The 18,972-nt window shown below is 40.3% G+C and overlaps 2 protein-coding genes across 3 annotated transcripts in view; one reads left to right on the forward strand and one right to left on the reverse strand.

Moving 5' to 3' along the window:
* LOC108175735 (tolloid-like protein 1) overlaps positions 1–7,538 on the forward strand; it is a 170,174-nt gene extending 162,636 nt beyond the window's left edge. Inside the window, exons 14-16 of the mRNA XM_089301760.1 lie at positions 979–1,104; positions 3,822–3,982; positions 6,436–7,538. Coding sequence (XP_089157886.1) covers positions 979–1,104; positions 3,822–3,982; positions 6,436–6,690 — 542 coding nt within the window. The 3' untranslated portion in view covers positions 6,691–7,538. The remainder of the gene's footprint in view (positions 1–978; positions 1,105–3,821; positions 3,983–6,435) is intronic.
* A 5,192-nt stretch (positions 7,539–12,730) lies between these two features.
* On the reverse strand, positions 12,731–14,960 carry LOC100348967 (transforming protein RhoA). Of its 2 annotated transcripts, XM_051830147.3 has the most exons (2): positions 13,756–14,960; positions 12,731–13,640 (listed from the first exon to the last, which is right to left on the reverse strand). In XM_051830147.3, the coding sequence occupies exons 1-2, from the start codon at positions 14,313–14,315 to the stop codon at positions 13,592–13,594; spliced, it is 609 nt and encodes a 202-aa protein (XP_051686107.2). In that variant the 5' UTR covers positions 14,316–14,960; the 3' UTR covers positions 12,731–13,591. The 2 variants fall into 2 exon arrangements, with proteins under 2 accessions (XP_051686107.2, XP_089158324.1); XM_089302198.1 differs by lacking the exon at positions 12,731–13,640 and having other exon boundaries at positions 13,705–14,960.
* Between the last annotated feature and the right edge of the window lie 4,012 nt (positions 14,961–18,972).

Below are 18,972 nucleotides of genomic sequence, written 5' to 3' on the forward strand. Positions count from 1 at the left end.
AATGTTCATTTATATGTTTAAGATTTTCTGTCATACATTTTTTTAAAATAATATATGTTTTGGGGCTGGCGCCATTGCATGGCTGGTAAAGCCATCACCTATAGTGCCAGAATCCCATATAGGTACCAGTTTAAGTCCCAGCTGCTCCACTTCCGATCCAGCTCCCTGCGAATGAACCTGGGAAAGCAGCAAAGACTCACATGGGAGACCCAGATGAAGCTCCTGGCTCCTGGCTCCTGGCTTTGGCCTGGCCCAGCCCTGGCCACTGTGGCCATTTCAGCAGTGAACCAATAGATGGAAGATTTCTCTCTCACCCTGTCTCTCCTTCTTTTGCTGTAACTCGGACTTTCAAATAAATAAATAAATCTAGAAAATGAAAATAACATATTTCATATATATTTCCTATGCATATTTTCATATGTATATATACAGTTAAATAGTATATACATTCACAAACATGTGAGATAGTTATATTTTCTGGCTCAAAATGTATTTGTAAGAAACACCAAAGGCTTTCAATTGAAAGAGGTCCAGTGAATTTAGGATTTTCATCTGTTTTTAATTTTTATTCCCACAATCTCTTTCTTAATGTTATTTCTTTAAAAACATTTTGAGACATATCTTGCAACTATTCTGTGAAATCAGTAGGTGAAGCTATGCTATTGCAGCTGTTTTTTTTTTTTATTATTTCATTAATCATCCCCTTCTAAGCTCAAATTCAGAGCAAACACACGCTGGGATAACGTGGGCTCTGGGTGGCCCTGCTGTAGGTCCAGGACTTAGCCTGCTTCTCTAATTCCTGGGTTGCGGGACCTGAATTCTTGCAAGTCATCCAGCAAAGGCTGTGTTCCCTCTTCTTGTGTCGGAGAGGTGAGTCGTTGTCTTCGTTGTCCTCAGAGCCAGGTAGAATCCTGTTTTCAAACATGGCCTATGAAAGCACAACATGGTGGTCATCCTGTAACTCTGCCGTTTTTGCAGAGGAAGACGAGTGCGCCAAAGCTGACCGAGGCGGCTGTGAGCAGCGGTGTCTGAACACCCTGGGCAGCTACCAGTGTGCCTGTGAGCCGGGCTACGAGCTGGGGCCGGACAGGAGGAGCTGCGAAGGTATGGCTGGGCCCGGGCAGCACCTGCGCGCACCCTCATTGCTGCCCAAGTCCTCCTTCCACATCCACGGGTTGCCCCTCTGCGAATTCAATCAGCTACTGTTCCAGAATATTCCAAAAAGAAATTAAGCCTGTGCTCAGCAAGTGCAGCCTTCTTTCATTTTTCTTGTATGTATTCTCTAAACAGGATAGTGAGACAACTATTCCCATAACATTTACATTGTATTAGATATTGCAGGTCTTCTAGAAATGATTTGAAGTATACAGGAGGGTGTGCACAGGTTATTTGCACATGCGGCACCATTTTGTATAAGGGACTTGTGCAGCCACAGAGTTCCTTATCCAGAGGTGTTGAAGAACCACTTATGGAGGGATGACTGTTTTGTATTCTCATGTGCTCTCTGTATCTCTAACTCTGTCTCCATCCTTATCTCTATCTCTATCTCTATCTCTATCTCTATCTCTATCTCTATCTCTATCTCTATCTCTATCTTTCCCTCATGCCTTTCTTGTCCCCTATAATAACCTCTTTCCAAAAACTACTAAGACTTAATTCAAAGTCACAGCTGATAACAAATTCTTGTTATGTAATCAATTCTGTCCTCCTTTGGTTACTACGCTGTTGTGTGTGCATGTATGCATTTCTGTCTCTTTCTAAATCTAGATATTTTACCCACCTATTTGCCCACCCACCCACTCACCCATCCATCCATCCATGACTTGATATTTTCTTACTGTGGTCTCTGTGGTCTCTAAGTCAGCAGCCCTAAACCGGATTTGCTTTTGTTACCTCCAGCATGTAGTAGACAGAAAGCATCTAGCCTAAAACCAGACATGCATTTCATGAATAAATGCTTCTTTAAACAGAGATGTCTTTGTCATGGTTATCCACATTTCTTCTTTACAATCCCATGTGAGGTTTTGTTTGCCAGGCTGTCTTACCATGTCCTAAGATCTCTGCCCTCACATTTAAAGCTGCCTCTCTCATTTCCCTCTCCTCCACCCTAGCAGAGGCCTCACACCTCAGACTGGAGAGAGAATAAACATTTGGATCTTCATTCCTGCAGTCTGTTCCCCCCTTTATTCCTCTTTAGAAATTCCTGTCGAATGCATCACCACAGGACTTGCAGCAATACTTGCATTTTTGTATTTATTAACTTGTTTTGGTGTGTTCCACTGAAATGCAAGCTCCCTGAAAATAAGCACTTTGTTCTCTACTGTGTCTCTGCTAGAGGATGTAAGAGGCAAAGGTGCCTAAGGTGTTTCCTTAATGAATTCATTCCATATCTGCCAACCTAAAAAAACAGTGATTCCTTATTTCTTTGTAAAAGTTGATCTTTTTTTGTCTATTAAACACTTAATCCTCTCTCTGTTAATTAAGATACATTGTTATGAACAAAATGCCATACCTTTCAAAAAGAGGACTTGGCACACCAGTGACATGTACATAAAATCAAAGAGACCATTTAGTTTAAGCAATTCTTGACTCCCTGGGAATTAGTTATAAAATGTGTATATGATCTTTTCACACAACTTGCTCTGGGATACTTTGATTTTGCTAACTTCGCTGTTAGCAAAGAAGGGAAGTAAATGGTGTCTCTCTTAAATAGATCATCCACAGGAAATGAAAACCAGTTGTTAAACAGAGATTTGTGGAATAACAAATATGTTGTATCTGTCATAATTTATCTTGCCCGCTGACTCAGGTAATACATCATTGCTTGTCTTGGCAAAAAAGAGATTGAAGAAAGAATGATTTTAGACTATATTATGCTTTACATATATCTTTTCCTTATCACAACTCTATCAATTCTAAAATGTATTCTTTCTGTTAATTCTGAAGTACCCAAGGCACACTACAAGATATTATTATGGTGAACCCATTTAAGAGATACAAAAACTGACACCCAGTTTCCTTTAGGTTGATTGCCAAAGATTAAAGTGATCTAAAATATTGTTGTACCTCTTATCTGCCTGGTTGCAAAGCTGCAAAGTGGTACTTTGTAACTGTGGTTTCATGATTGCCATAGTTGTTCTAAAAACTAAAGAACAGTAGCTTCAGTGTCTGTTGGAATCCAGAAGGCGGTTTTTTCATTCACTTATATAATTGACACCTAATAATTACATGTATTCATGACGCACAGTATGTTATTTCTTTACATGTGTACAATGTGTAGTGATCACATCAGCATAATTATTGTTTTTCTGTGTTGGGAGTATTGAAAAACTTCTCTTATGGGTATTTTGAAATCTGTAGTAAATAACTGTTAATTATCGTCACCCTACTGTACTATATAGAGACCACTTGTGCTTTTTCTATTTATCTAACTTGATTTCTGTACCCAGTCACTAACCTCTCTCCATCTTCTCTTTGCCCAACCTTCCTAGCCTCTGTCAACCCTATTCTCCTCCCTACTTCTATGAGATCAACTTACCTTGTACATACAGTGAGAACATTTGGTACTGACTTTTCTGTGCCTGACTTTGTTTAACATAATGACCTCCACTTCCATCCATGCATTGCAAATGTCAGGACTGCATTCTTTTTTATGGCTGAATACTATTCCATTTTATTATGTGCCACATTTTCTTCATCCATTCATTCATATCCTGGTAGGTCCTGTATCTTGGCTATTTTGAATGTTTGGGTATCAGTGGAACTGTGCTAAGAAGGGGGTGACTTTAATAAGGGAATACCCTTCCTTTTCTTTCTTCTAGCTGCTTGTGGCGGACTTCTTACCAAGCTTAATGGCACCATCACCACCCCAGGATGGCCCAAAGAGTATCCTCCTAATAAAAACTGTGTGTGGCGAGTGGTTGCACCAACCCAGTACAGAATATCTATGAAGTTTGAGTTTTTTGAATTGGAAGGCAATGAAGTAAGTGAGCAATAAATAGATTTTTTTTAAAAATGAAGGAATCCCTGAAGGCAAATCAGAAAACTTTTTTTAAAAAAGAGCATAGTACTCTATTTTAGATTGTTTCTGGGAGATAGGAAATTACCTAGAGGGAGTTTCTAATTCATGTAGTTAATATACACCATTTTCTCCATTTGTTAGAGACTTGGAGTATTTAGGGTCAGCTTCATGTCATGGCTGGGAAAAAAATACCCAGTGGATTTTGATTTGAGTCATAACAAAAATATCCATTTGGAACAACTTGGTATATCTTATTTGTAGAAATGGGTGTATTTTCATTATGAAAGTAATTTTTCATTATGAATGTGTGCATGCTTTATAAATAAATAATTAATTTTTTAACCTCGGTAAGACATGTTGAGCTGAAGCTATCTTCTATAAATTATTGCATACTGTATCAATAGTAGCATTTTCTGCTAGGTAACCACATTTAAACAAGTGAAGTTATTTATTTGAAAGTTTCTATATGACAGTACACCAAATATAAATGAATGGCAAGCCTAGAAATAAGAATGAGAACTTGTTGAAGAATGTCCTTTGTATGATTGGTCTACACAAGTTTAATTCCAGAGAAAAGGTTATAAGTATTTATTTAATCTCTCATACTTGATTTTCTCTTACTAACTTCTTCCACACCTTTGGTCCCAATAACTAGTTTCTGTGTTTATTTGAAAATGAACATGACTCATCACCTCTAAACGTGATTAAAAATAACTCATGTCTTTGATGTATATCTGATGAACACTTGCAAAGAAGTGTGAGAACAGAAATGTAAGGCATGTGTGCCTGAGGGCAGTACGTGTTGAGGTGTTTGTAATATCTGTGCATTTTATACCATGAGATTAGTCCATATCAGTGGTTTCAATGTAAAAGATATAGCTATTTCATTACCTAAAGGGAATTGAAATCTGAACCATAATAAAGATGTATTTCAGAGAACTGTAGAAGCCTAGAACTGACTGGACGTCTTCAGCTTTTTTCTGTTAACATCATGATTAAGTTTCATGATAGAAAAGAATAGAGTTACTCTTTTCAGCATACTTTATCCACATTAATATATTTTTTCTTTACAAACTAGCTTGAGTTTGTGGGAAGTATCGAAATAATGAAAATGATTTTTGTAATATTTTTGCAAAAACTTTTTATGAGCTACACATTTTGAAAATCTCAATTTTACTACCCATTCTGTGATTTCATATGAATTCAGTGTTGAATGACTTCTGTTTTCATGGTTTTCCATAAAACTATAGTTATGACGGATGTGACATTCTTTGACTCATTTTTGATAGGTGTTGCTTAAAAGGCTGAAGGTTTCTGTTCAGGTTTTACGTAAATTGAGCTTTGTTTTCTCAAAGCATGATTCTCATGGGGTCCTCCTCAGTTGCAGAAAGATCCTTTGCAAACTGTTAAGTGTTGCTAATTAAACATTTATGTAAGAAGGTCATTCATACAACATATACTCTATAGAACATGTCCTATTACAGAAACTTTGGGAAAGTGTATTCACAAAATGTTTGTTAGTGGCCACAACAGTGCTTATTGCCTGAGATTCACTTAGCTTTTTCCCTTTTGTTGTTAATGCATTTCATGTAAGTCACAATGAGCTAGATTTTTGCCTCTGTCCCATTTACTAGAGTTCCAGCCTGTTTGCAATTCTACAGTAATCATACAGAGTAACTTGCTAGTACGTAGCAACTCCAAGACGTTAGCAAATTGGAAAGGCAAAACGTCTGCTTTTTATATACCAAGTATCTGTCTTTCACTTGGAAAGTTGTTTATGGTGCAGCTCTGATTAGAATGTGGCTTTCTTGTGAGACAGCCCGGTTCTAAACCACACTCCGTGCTGTTCATCACCACCTTGCCTTGTAGGCTAAGAAAATGTTGACCACGTTGTATAAAAAATTTCTAGAGCTAAGTTTTCTCATCTCTACCATAGAAAGTACAGTTTCTGTTGCTATTGGTGATTTCATAGGCTATGTCATATACTGTCAATATTAAATAAGACCACATGTAAGAAGTATTTTCACAGTCCCTGGTGAAGGTTTCAGGAGTTTGATTTGAAAGGGCAGAGTTGCTTGTCTTGTGATTATCAGTGCCTATGCCTCAACAAACATTCATCTCAACTCTCCTTTAATATTTTAGGAAAGATGTAAACAAGCATACATATGTGTGTGCACCCTCTGGGGCTCTCATCTCTCTAATTGTTTCATCCCTTCAGACTCATGGTTGAGCCCTGTGCTAGTCTTGTTTATCTTTCCTTTACCTGTTTATTTCAGCTTGATTTAACATTAACACAGGAATAAAGAGGGGAATAAAAACATCATACTAGATACAGGAATAAAAACGCAATGCATGTGTGAATGTCAATCATCTGCGACTCTCGGGTCTGTTGACCACATTAACGTGTTTTGCAGGTTTGCAAATATGATTATGTGGAGATCTGGAGTGGGCTTTCCTCTGAGGCTAAGTTACACGGCAAGTTCTGTGGAGCTGAAGTGCCCGAAGTGATCACGTCCCAGTTCAACAACATGAGAATCGAGTTCAAGTCTGATAATACTGTGTCCAAGAAGGGCTTCAAAGCACATTTTTTCTCAGGTATAAGCCTTCACGTGTTGTCTGTGGGTGTTACTGTGTTCCAAGTGGGTTGGGTACAGGGGGCTAATCTTTAAAGCTTTCTGTAAGGCACATAGGATGGACGTTATTCTGTGTTTCATAATTCTTTACTTAAATGAGGGTATTAATAACAGGATCCCTCAGGAAATGTGGCCTGCCTCCAATCAGAGATTATTTTAAGATCTAAGAAATAGAAACTTTGGTAAAACAACACAAAAATATTAAAAGTTTATATGGTGACTTTACTGTCTACAAGTAGATGGGACCAAGGACACCAGACTTTCCAAAAGCAGCAGATTTTTCAAGGTGATTTTTCTTTGGTTTTTGAAAATATCTCATTTTAGCAACATTTCCATTGTTTTTCTCTTATAGCATATTTCTTCACATTTTCACTCTCGTTGTTAGGCTCATGTTAATATTATGCTTTACCTTACTGCTGTAGAAACAAAGCAGGAAGTCTAGAAATACGCGAGTCCTGATTTTCTTGATGACGCATTAGCGGGTGTGCTTGAGGATTGCAGTTGTATGTTTTGAATTGAATGTTTTACTTAAGCAACTCAAAGATCCCCCCCTTAAAGAAGGGACATTTGATGAAATGCTCCCCGAGGTTTACAAAATTATATGGAAATGTCCGTTAAAATCCCTTATTTTCTCAATCTCAGACTCATGTTTTATGAAAACATTCCTATGAAACTTCAAAACAGATAAAATTGTAATAAACCTTAGCATAGCAAACTATTCTGCATTTTCAACTGGCGACTGATTTCAGGCAACGGAATTGCAATTATGTTTTCATATCAGGTAATTTGGATTGAGTTAATTCAAAGTCCATTTATTCCAGTCCCCATGTGTTTAAAAATTAATGAGATTTACAATGCCCAGGGTTTGTTTGGGGTTTTCCGTGTAATTGAAGTTAATGGTTCACAAGTGCCACTGAGTGCCAACTCAAACACAAAAGTCCCTTAAAAATACAGGTTACAGAAAAATGGAATGAAAAGATAATTCACATTTTCCGTGAACTTTTTGAAGTCTGCAAAGATCTCCGTTCCCCAGTTTTTTCCATTACATTCTTCTACGTTTACCTTTAAAAAAGTCTTCTAATGCTTCCACTTAAAGTTTATTCTATTCAAAGCTGATTTTAATACCCTTTTTAAAAAAGATGTATTTATTTATTTGAAAGGCAGAGATACAGAGAAGGAAGGAGAGAGAGATCAATCTTCCATGTGCTGGTTCACTCTCCAAATGGCCACAACTGCCAGAGCTGGGCCAGCCCAGGCCAGGGGCCAGGAGCTTCTTTTGTGTCTTCCACGTGGGTGCAGAGGTCCAAGGACTTGGGCCGTCTTCCACAGCTTTACCTGGTGCATTAGCAGGAAGCTGGATTAGAAGTGGAGCAGCCAGGACTTGAACCAGCACCCCTATGGGATGCCGGCACTGCAGACCAAGGCTTAACCTTGTACACCACAGTGCCAGCCCCTGAATACCCTTTCTTAATGACTGGAATACTTTCTTAGATTTTACAATTTTACAAATGTGTATTTTACAAATTTGAGTGATCCATGGCAACAAAGCTACTTACCTTAGAAACCTCTAAATATTTATTTTTAAAGCTGAAATTATGAAATGAACAAATTTCTTCATATTATTCAAGGTGTTTGGGGTACTTTTCATTTTACATGACTGTAGCCATACATATTATTTAAAAGATATTTGCAAGATGCTGCACATACTGAGTACAAAATATAAAAACAACATCTAAAATTCATTTTCTGATATTTTTGATTGTGGAAAATTTTCCAAACCATAAGCATACCCACATTCATTTGTGGCTTTAGAGTCACATTACTAAAATATGAAATTTGCTTCTTTAATTCTTGTACTTCATATCGAACACACATGCAGATAATGCTGTTCTCCAGGACAGGCGGGAATCTTATTTCTGTGCACCTGTGCTTGGTGAAAAGCACTGAGTGCCCTCGTAGTATCAGAGCTCATAATAACTAATCCGTAAATCAGGTTCCTGTATACTGTCATCTTAGAAAATCCTCTCCATTTTTAGCATTTTTCAGTGCTTTAAGAAGAAATATATATAAATCAATTGCCTGGCCGTATTTTATGGCTCTCCTGCCAGTGGTTGGTACAGTGGACATCTCACCACAAGGTACCGTTCCCCTGAAAATGGGAGAGCCTGTCTGAGGACATGATGCAATCAGAATTATCTTTGGAAAATGGGATTTGTGGTGGGGGCCATTTGACAGTATTCTCTCAGACAGAGAAGCTACCTCATTCTAGCAGAAATGAAGAGGTTTTTTTTTTTTTTAAAATTTTTACTAGCTGGGATTTTTTTCTAAATATAGAGGATTACAGCATTTCTTCATGAATTAAGGCTTGAAAGTCATAGGGAAAGTATGATTACATTTATTTTACAGATGAAAAAACACAGGATTAGAGATGTTACATAGTTTACAGTGGAGTCTGGACTTTGCCTGTAGCTTCTGGAAATTTGTATCATAACTATCTGGAATGTTTTTGAGAATGTGGCTGGCCATGACTGATAATCTTCAGATGAGAGCAGACCACACCAGAAAGCTCAGCCATGTGATTTTAGAATTGGGTCTTTGAATCATGTGGTATCAGTTAACCTGGAGGCTGAATCTCAACTATAGAGGCAGTCAATCCATCACGCTTACCTAATAGGACCACAATAACAGCTCTGCTCACGGGGAGACCTGGGTCAGCTTCTCCGGTTGGCAGCACTGCATGTGTGTTTATCACCCACGAGTGCCGAGAAGGCAGTATGTGCTAAGGGCATGTGGAATCCTCTGTTCCCCTGCATTACAATTGGTCATCACCAGGTGTGTAACAGCCTTCCTGATTACTGTGGGCCTTTCTCGTGAATTAGCAAGCACAAGGGTAGTTTTGGGAAACTACTGACTTTTAAGTTGGTGCAGAAGTCAGAGAGAAATCTTGTATAAATTTTCCCTTTTTACTTTGTAGCTGGACTCCTTGCAGTGGGTGTCAGAAATGATCATGCACTCAAACTATAGTTTGGCTAACTCCACGTTAGTAACCAGAGCCAAAGCCTGAAATGGAACCCAAATGATTGTAACACAGGTGACACACAAGTGCGCATACAATACTACAATACTTTTTTTTTTTATTTACAAAATAGTGTTAATCACCATAGTGCGTCCTACCAGGAATATCCAAACCAGTGTAGAAATTGCTGAAACAAACTTCAGTAGAAACGACAGTAACCAGAGCATCTGGAAAGTGGGGTGTAGTGGGAGGTAATAGGAAAGAGTCAGTCTGCTGGGGCACAAAGTAGCAGAACCCAGTGAGAACTAGTTCCTAGTTTTTTGGCTTTGGCTTGACACAACTCCAGCTATTGCAGCCATTTGGGGAGTGAACCAGTGGATGGAAGATCAATCTCTGTCCCTCCTTCTCTCTCTGTAACTGCCTTTCAAATAAATAAATCTTTTTAAAAATTACTTTTAATTTTTTAAATTACTTTAAATTTTAATCATACTTTCTATAATGCAAGTATATCGTAAATAAGTGTATTTCACATTTTATTTGATTTGCATATTAAGCTATATGTTCATCCTCATAGGCTGGCTTTAACCAATAATACAATCAGCTAATGATAACAGAAAGTAGATGATCATATTGTCAATTCATATGCTACTCAGTGGAAAAGCAGTGATGTAGATTGCAAATCTCAGGCTTCAGTTGAAATTCTTGTTTGTTTCATCCATGACCATTTGATAGCCAGGCCAAATTTCCTTTACCTGAACATCTGCATGGGTCATTTTCACCTAAGAGAAGCAAGATATTATGACACTCCCTTTGCAATTTGTACTTTTTTAGGCAAGCCAAGACAGTGATTCTCAAGTTAAAAACATTTAGAATCAGATCACATGATAAAGTTGACAGCAAAACTCATTAAAGGAAGAGAGAGATTCTAATACCACTTCAGTAGGGGAAAAAACCTATGTGCACTTAATCTGTTCCACTGATTATATAAATTTTCCAACAGTTATTTTAAAAGTTTCTTTCATTTTTAAGATTAGAGATCAGATACTTAAAAAAGCAAATTGATAGTTTATTTTTTTCTACAACTAACAATTTATTAGGAGCAAATAAACAAATTGATAGTTTATTAAGTTGTCCTAGAGACTTAAATGTCTTTGAAATCTTACAACCATGCAAAGATGTGCATTTGGAATCATGGGATCTGCATGCCAAACTACTTCTGGATATTCAGTTTTGCAAAAAGTTAAAGCCAGAGAGATGGTTTTCATATCAAATGGTTTCATAAGAGCTGAGTTGGTTCCAAAGAGGACCTCTGCTCTCGGCAGTAGTATCAGGCCTATGTTATCTGCTTCGTGACTTGTAATTGCTGATATGTAGCTCACAATTAGTACACAAGGCTTTAATATAAGTGATATAATTGATTTTCAGAAAAATCATTTTTTTATTCATTGACCTCTTTTGAAGAACTGGAATTTTTACCATTCCAAATACTCTGAATTAGAACTAAGCAACTATATTTTACTCACAATTGTGTGCAAACTAATAAGTGGAATAACCCCTGTCTCATCACGAGCTACAGTGAAACATTTTTCACTGTAAAATTATTTTTCTTACCTGAACAAAAAAGAATTTTTTTAGTTTATAGTCGTCCAAAAAAGACACAGGTTGAAACACAAAGTCTGGGTAGTAAAAATGTATTAAAAAGATGCTACAAAAACCAGCAATTGTATAGGGAACATTTTTATGAAAGCAATTTCAGAAAATAAGTGAACACATTTATCTTTAAAATATAAAGTCTTCTCTCGCTCTTTTTTTTTTTTTTTTGGGTGGGGGGGACAGGCAGGGTTAGACAGTGAGAGAGAGACAGAAAGTTCTTCTTTCCGTTGGTTCACCCCCCAAATGGCCACTATGGCTGCTCGTTGCAGCCGGCGCGCTGCGCTGATCCGAAGCCTGGAGCCAGGTGCCTCCTCCTGGTCTCCCATGGGGTGCAGGGCCCAAGCACTTGGGCCATCCTCCGCTGCCCTCCTGGGCCACAGCAGAGAGCTGGACAGGAAGAGGAGCAACCAGGACATTATCTGGTGCCCCAACCGGGACTAGAACCCGGGGTGCCGGCGCTGCAGGTGGAGGATTAGCCTAGTGAGCCGCAGCGCCGGCCAAAAATATAAAGTCTTCTCTGTCTCTCTCTCTCACTGTCTAACTCTGCCTGTCAAAAAAATATATAGTCTACTTTGATATATTTGTGATACTCTACAATGCCCAATGAATTGCTATACATTTACTTCTGATGATACAGCAATCATTTATGCACTTACTGTTGTAAAAAAGTACTCAATTTGAAAATTTAAAAGTATTTCTTGAACTTTTATAAGTGAAAGAAAAACAAAGAATCTCTTTATGTTAATATAGCATGAAATCGCTGTATCTGTTTATTTTGTAACATGAGCATTTTTAAAAGAAAAAATATAATCAGAATTTTTAAGTTTACCTCTGTTTCGGCCAGTCACAAAACTTCCAGTGAAAAAGTTCACCTTGTACATCTTAGACATTTATGTAGACAATAGCAGAGAAGGTTGTGGTGGAACCAGACACCCATTTCTAGGGGACAGCAAACTACAGCTAATGGACTAAATTTGGCCTGGGGCCTGTTTTTGCATAGCGCTAAGAATGCTTTCTATTTCTTTAAAGGGTTGTTAATAAAATACACCACCAAAAAAAGAATACACAACAAAGAATGGTCTGTAAAGCCTAAGATACTTATGATGTGGCCCTGTACTGAACAAGTTTGCAAACCATTTCTACCAGTGTTTTACAGAATTCGGAATGGAGCTACAAACCAAGATAATGTTTGTTTATTCCCACCATGAAGATATATTTTAAATCTCTATAAATCCTATCTGGTTGCTTAATAATTTAGACTAACAGTGACATTGAAATCTGTCCTCCATTACCACCTTTCTTGCCATTTCAGGTTTCAAAAAACTTCAGCACTGTTTTTGGGGCTGAAACTACCTTTATTTTATTAGTTGGAAAAATTAACAAGTACAGGGGAAAAAAATTAGTCCACTAAAGAGAAGCGGGAAATCAAGTTCCACCTTTAAGATTGGCAATTTCTCTGTGAGGGAACCTAGACCCAGTGAAGAGAAAAAGCGCTGTGAATTACAGCCAGAGCCTGCAGGCCAGGTGAGAGAGATTATAGCACCTTCCACAGATTCTAATTGCCTCAGGTGTGAAAACAAAGTCCTATTGACTTAGCTCATCTCTGGAAACAGGTACTGATATAGGTAGAAAACAAGTGATGTGGTTATCTTTTACCAGAGATAGTAACACAGTGGGAATTTCAAAACTGAAATTGAAACTTCAATCTCAATTTTTTTCAAACACTACTTTTTTTTTTTTTTTTTTTTACAAGCCAATACACATTCTGAAGGGTTGGCAAATATCGGTATTATGCAATCCAATTATACCAAAACCACATTTAGCCTGGGGTAGATATATTTACTTTTGGTAACATACATTAAGTGGCACTAATTACACAGGAACCATAAGGTAACAAACCTGAAACCACAGAGCTGTAACTCTGCCACAGCCGCATGGACTTGGGTCTTGCTGGTTGAGTCCCCACTCCCCCCCCCCTTTTTTTTTTTTTTTGAAACAAACTGGATACCCAGAGGTACACCAATGAGATCTGCTAAGGAGCAAAGCTCCGCAGTGGTAACGCATCAGAGTACCCTGCAGCTGCCAGGTGGGATGCTGGTTTTAAAGTAGTTCCAACCTGATTCACAAGAGACACCTGCTTTCTCTTTCAAGAAAGAAGTGAAGAAATTCACAGCACCTGCTGTGTCAGGCAGGGTTAGGGTACAGGGCAGTGGCGGGGGGGGGATGGTGGTGGTGGCCGAGTTGGATATCATTGACCATGGTTGACTTCTAAACGCTGTAGCAAGGTGACTTCCGGTTTGCAGTCTTTGGTAAACCACTGATAAATGAAAAAAAAAAAAAAAAAAAAAAACACGCCAATAAGCAGACAGGAAGCCCAGCGAACACGCCACTCGCACCGAGCCGCAAGGTTTCACAGGACCAGGCAGCCCCACCTCTTCTTGCCGCGTCTGGCGTGCAGAGCAGCCCTCGTGGCCATCTCAAACACCTCCCTCACGCCCTCTTTGGTCTTCGCCGAACACTCCAGGTAGCCGAAGGCGCCAATCCTGCTGGCCACGTCCCTGCCTGCCTCAGGCCGCACGGGCTCCTGCTTCCAGGCCGCCAGCGCCCGCCTGGTGCCCGCGTCGTTCCGCAGGTCCTTCTTGTTCCCCACCAGGACGAGGGGCACGCCGGGGCAGAAGTGCCGGACCTCCGGGGCCCACTTGGCCGGCACGTTCTCCAGGCTGTCCGGGCTGCTGACGGCGAAGCACAGGAGCACGACGTCGGTGTCCGGGTAGGACAGCGGCCGCAGGCGGTCGTGCTCCTCCTGGCCGGCCGTGTCCCACAGCGCCAGCTCCACCCGCCGGCCGTCCACCTCCACGTCGGCCACGTAGTTCTCGAACACCGTGGGCACGTACTCCTCCGGGAAGTGGTCGCGGCTGAACACCACCAGCAGGCTCGTCTTGCCGCAGGCGCCGGCTCCCACCACCACCAGCTTCTTCCGGAGGGCAGCCATGGCGGAGGGAGGCGCCGCGCCGCAGGCCCTGCCCGGGCGCCAGTCCGGGGCGTTGCGGAGGCTGACGAGGGAACTGACGTGCGCGAGCCGCTCGGGAGCCCTGCAGCTCCGGGAGCGGGAGACGCGGCGCGCTTTCCCTTCTCCCCGCCAAGTGAGGGCAGTGTGAGGACGGCGCGGAATGGCCGTGTGGAGACGGCACGGTGCGGTGTGTACAACGGCAGGAATGACCGGAAGCTGTGTGTGGACCTCGTATTTATAACCACCATGATGGCAGCATGGAGATGGTGCGGTGCGGTGCGGTGTGTACAACGGCAGTAGTGACCGGAAGCTGTGTGTGGACCTAACATGGCGGTGTGGAGACGTGGCGCGCTTTCCCTTCTCCCGGCCAACTGGGGGCAGTGTGAGGGCGGCGCGGAATGGCCGTGTGGACACGGCGCGGTGCGGTGTGTACAACGGCAGGAATGACCGGAAGCTGTGTGTGGACCTCGTATTTATAACAACCACGATGGCGGCATGGAGATGATGCGGTGCTGGTTTTCACAACAGCAGGAATGACCGGAAGCTGTGTGTGGACCTAACAGCGGCGTGGCGTGGACACATGGCGCCTTCCCTTTGCCCTGCCAAGTGAGGGCAGTGTGAGGACGGCATGGTGTGGAGACAGCGCGTTTTTCACAACGGTAGGAGTGACTGGAAACTGTGGACCTCGTTTTTGTAGCAACCGCAGTGGCAGCGTGGTGACGGCACGCTTCTGGGTTTCACCTCCAGGTAGGAACGTGGGCTGTGCAGGTGGCATGGTGCCACCTTGCATACCAGCAGTGTGGATACTATGCATGCTGACACAACCCGAGTTTAGGGCCTTGAACCCTGCTCTGAGAATTAAGTTAGGTCGGGTTGGGTTTCTACTCTCTGGCCTGCTGGCTGTGCGAACTTGAGCAAGAGTTTTTACCCCAGTGGTGTCCTCAGGAAACATACTCATGCAGAAAGGGAAAATGGAAACTGTTTAATGATGTTTGAGAATTTTTGATGCAACAGTTTAGTTTTATACATCCCTATACGTTTTTCCATAATACATCATTATATTTTTAAATTAAAAATTCATTTCACAGGAGAAAGGAGGAAAGGGTAAATGCATCCCACTTATGTCAGGATATTTTAATTAATAAAGTTTTTTTTTTTAAGCAAAAACTCCATCCCTTGTATACCATAATCTGAAATTTCCTCATCCCAGCAAAGACACTCAAGGATAGAATTTTGATGGGGAGGTCCCAGTAGAACAGAAACTCCCCCCACGGCAGATTTGAGTCTCTTGTGCTCAGTGTTATACCTTCCGTACCTGGAGTGCTTCTGGCCTAGAGTCTCAATGACTTAGAAGGACATCCTTTTGCAGACAAAGGAGTCTATGAAGATCTAGGCATTTGGTATTAACTAGTTGAGAGAAAGGGTTAAATGAGGTTCAGAAATGGAGTTTGAAAGGGAGAATCTGACTTAAGGTCTAAGTGATAGAATTCATTGTTGCCGGATCTTAGCATGCCACCCTACTGTCTGTTTTTAATACATACCACTAATGTCATAGAGCAGGAGCCATTTCAAAAGGAAGGCATGAGTGTGTTGTAATATGTATGCAGTCAAGATGTAGTGCAACACAAACCTAGGTGTAAACTATATAACAGACAAAAGAAATGTAAGGCAAACTAATAGGTGTCTTACATCTGTTAGAAAAAGGGAAAAATACTAATTTCAGAAACACTGATTGTAAAATGACTTTTTTCTTGGAAAGGGACAAGGAATGATTATACAAATCATGTTTATTAATATTTGTTGAACTTTGAGTTCTAGACATCTGATAAGGATGAAAAAGTTAACTGAATCACTAAAAATACAGATCAGCATAACTCATAAAGTTTAGATCATGTCTCAGAATTTATTTACATTACTAAAGTAGTAATCCTATCGGATAATTTGATTTACTATATCTATGAATTTTGTTTATAATAAGCAATAGTGTGGAATGGTGTGACAATCAAGACTTGGTAGTAGAAAAGTGTGTTTTGGTGCTGTGTTGTTCATTGTTTGAATAGCTTTGGGCAAGTCAATCTGGGTCAGTTTTGTTTTCTGTAAAATGGGGACAATAATACATACCTTAGCAAGTTGTAGTAAGGACTATATGAAGTAGGTAAAATAGCTGGATCAGAAGTGAAACAGCTAGGACTTGAACTGGTGATCATATAGGATGTTGGTGTTGAGGGTGGTATCTTAACCAACTGGGCCACAATGCTGGCCACTGATGAAGCAGTGAAGCACTATTAATCAGTTTCCATAAATGATACAGTTTGTGTTAGTTTCTGAGACCAAATCCATTTCTAAATGTTCTGGTCTTTAGAGTTACTGTGTAATTCATGTCATATTTCCTGTTTGATCTAATATATGTAATATTTTGGCATTTCTTTCTTTTTTTTTTTGACAGGCAGAGTTAGACAGACAGAGAGAGACAGAGAGAAAGGTCTTCCTTCCATTGGTTCACCCCTCAGATGGCCGCTATGGCCGGTGTGCTGCACCGATCCGAAGCCAGGAGCCAGTTGCTTCTTCCTGGTCTCCCATGCGGCTGCAGGGCCCAAGCACTTGGGCCATCCTCCACTGCACTCCCGGGCCAAAGCAGAGAGCTGGACTGGAAGAGGAGCAACCAGGACAGAATCCGGTGCCCAACCCAGGACTAGAACCCAGGGTACTGGCCCCGCAGGTGGAGGATTAGCCAAGTGAGCCGTGGCACCGGCCTATATTTTGCATTTCGTCAACAAAACACAACAAAAACAATTCAAAAGAACGTATTCAGTACTTTACATCTGGAAATGTAAGGGAAATTGACTTATGTCATACAGTGGAGGCACCATTGGAAATTATGGGGTTTTCTAGGGATACTTCATACTTTCATGTCCATTTGTAAAAGCTAGTGGAAAATTAGCGTGACTAAAGCAGGGTACTAAGGATTCAGACCCATCAGGCCTGGAGGTTTTCTCAGCCTGTCAGGACTACTCAAATAGTCTAAATGCTTGGGTATGCCCCAAATTCTTATGTTGGACTTCTAATCTCCAAGGAGGAGGTGGGGCCTTTTGGAGATGATTACATTTAAAATGTAGCCCTTATACATGTCATTTACAAGAAGAAACAGAAAGCCGCCTGTCCCTCCCGTCACGTGAGGACATAGTGAAATGGTGCCTTGTATTAACAGGAAGTGAGCCCTCACCAGAGACAAAAGCCGTTGCTACCTTGACCTTGCACTTCCCAGCCTCCAGAACTGTGAGAAATACCTGTTATAGCACCCCAAACAAACTAAGACACCAAACAACTGAAGTCCTAGTTAAGGGCAAACAAATCATGGAATGGAAGTTTTAACCATCAAGCATAAGCCTCTCCTCCAAGTTTCTAAGTTTTAACAATTTCACCCTTTTCCCTTTGTTCCCTCAAGCCTATGGATAAAAACTGTTTCTTGCAGTTGCTACCTCTTGTCTGTACTCTTTCAGTGAAACTATTTAATAGTTTTTTATTTAGTTAACTATGTTTTATTTGAAATTATATGGTTTGACTTTCAGCATTTTCAGTTATCGATAGTCAGCTGTGGTCCGACAATACTAAATGGAAAATCCAGAAATAAGCAATTCATATTTTAAATAGCATTGTATTTTTAATAATTGTTAATTTTGTTAGATTTTTTTAGAAATCTCTTGCCGTGACTAATACGTAAATGAAACTATCACAAGTATGTATGTCTAGTGAAAAGTATCCATGGTATATATATATGGTACTATCTATGATTTCTGGCATCTGCAGAATGTCTTAAAACATATCCTTGGTTGATAATGGAGGACTATTGCATCTCTGTGTAGTTCATACTTTTTGAATGGACACTGATATAGTTCTCTTATACAACATTTTCCAAATGCAACTCCATGGGCTTCAGTCTTATAATTTTATCCTGTTTTTTAAAACTTGAATGGAGCTTAAGTAGTGCCATCTTATATTCCTAATTATTATGTTAGACCTTCCAGCACTGTCCATAGATTAGCTTGTCTTCATTGGTGTCATGGATATCAGAATGTAGGACTTGGGAATCTACTGAAGATTCTTGCACAGGGGCTGGCATGAGAAAAGCAGTTTAATAAAGATTTATGAAAGGTTTTATGGATGGTGTAGAAAGCTAGGGGAGAGATCACAAACAGGCAAATTTCTGTGTTGCAAGTTATGTTCAATATAATACCATTTGTGCTGGGGTGGTGGAAGTGGGAATAAAAGTGAAGACTCAATCAAGAGCTATTGTGGAAGAAGAAATCTCCGTGACAGTGGACTTTAGACATGAACTCTGGTCCTACCTGCCAAGCTACTACCGTATGGTAATGGGAGTCAGGGTTCTCCGTGAGATCTTGCCCATGCCTACCACTGTGTTTGCATGCACAGAGTATTTGCCGAACAAAACAAAAAATAAGCCATTCAGTAAGGTTGAACTCAAGAATCAGATTTCTAGGCCAGCACCCGAAATTAATTTAGGGTATTTCATAAGCTAGGCCATAGCAGAGGCAGCATACAGAAAGCACTGGGATTTTCTCAGTATTTTTGTCACACTCTCAGATTTCAGTAGCTCTTGTGAGATCCGATATTTGTCCTT

The sequence above is a fragment of the Oryctolagus cuniculus genome, chromosome 8 (genome assembly GCF_051225735.1).
Source record: "Oryctolagus cuniculus isolate XC-2025 breed Fujian yellow rabbit chromosome 8, ASM5122573v1, whole genome shotgun sequence".
Taxonomy (NCBI): Eukaryota; Metazoa; Chordata; class Mammalia; order Lagomorpha; family Leporidae; genus Oryctolagus; species Oryctolagus cuniculus.

Coding starts and splice junctions, on each gene's coding strand:
- LOC100348967 (XM_051830147.3), bottom strand. CDS start 14,315: ATGGCTGCCCTCCGGAAGAAGCTGGTGGTGGTGGGAGCCGGCGCCTGC. Junction 13,641..13,755: donor GCCAGACGCGGCAAGAAGAG/GTGGGGCTGCCT, acceptor TTCATTTATCAG/TGGTTTACCAAAGACTGCAA.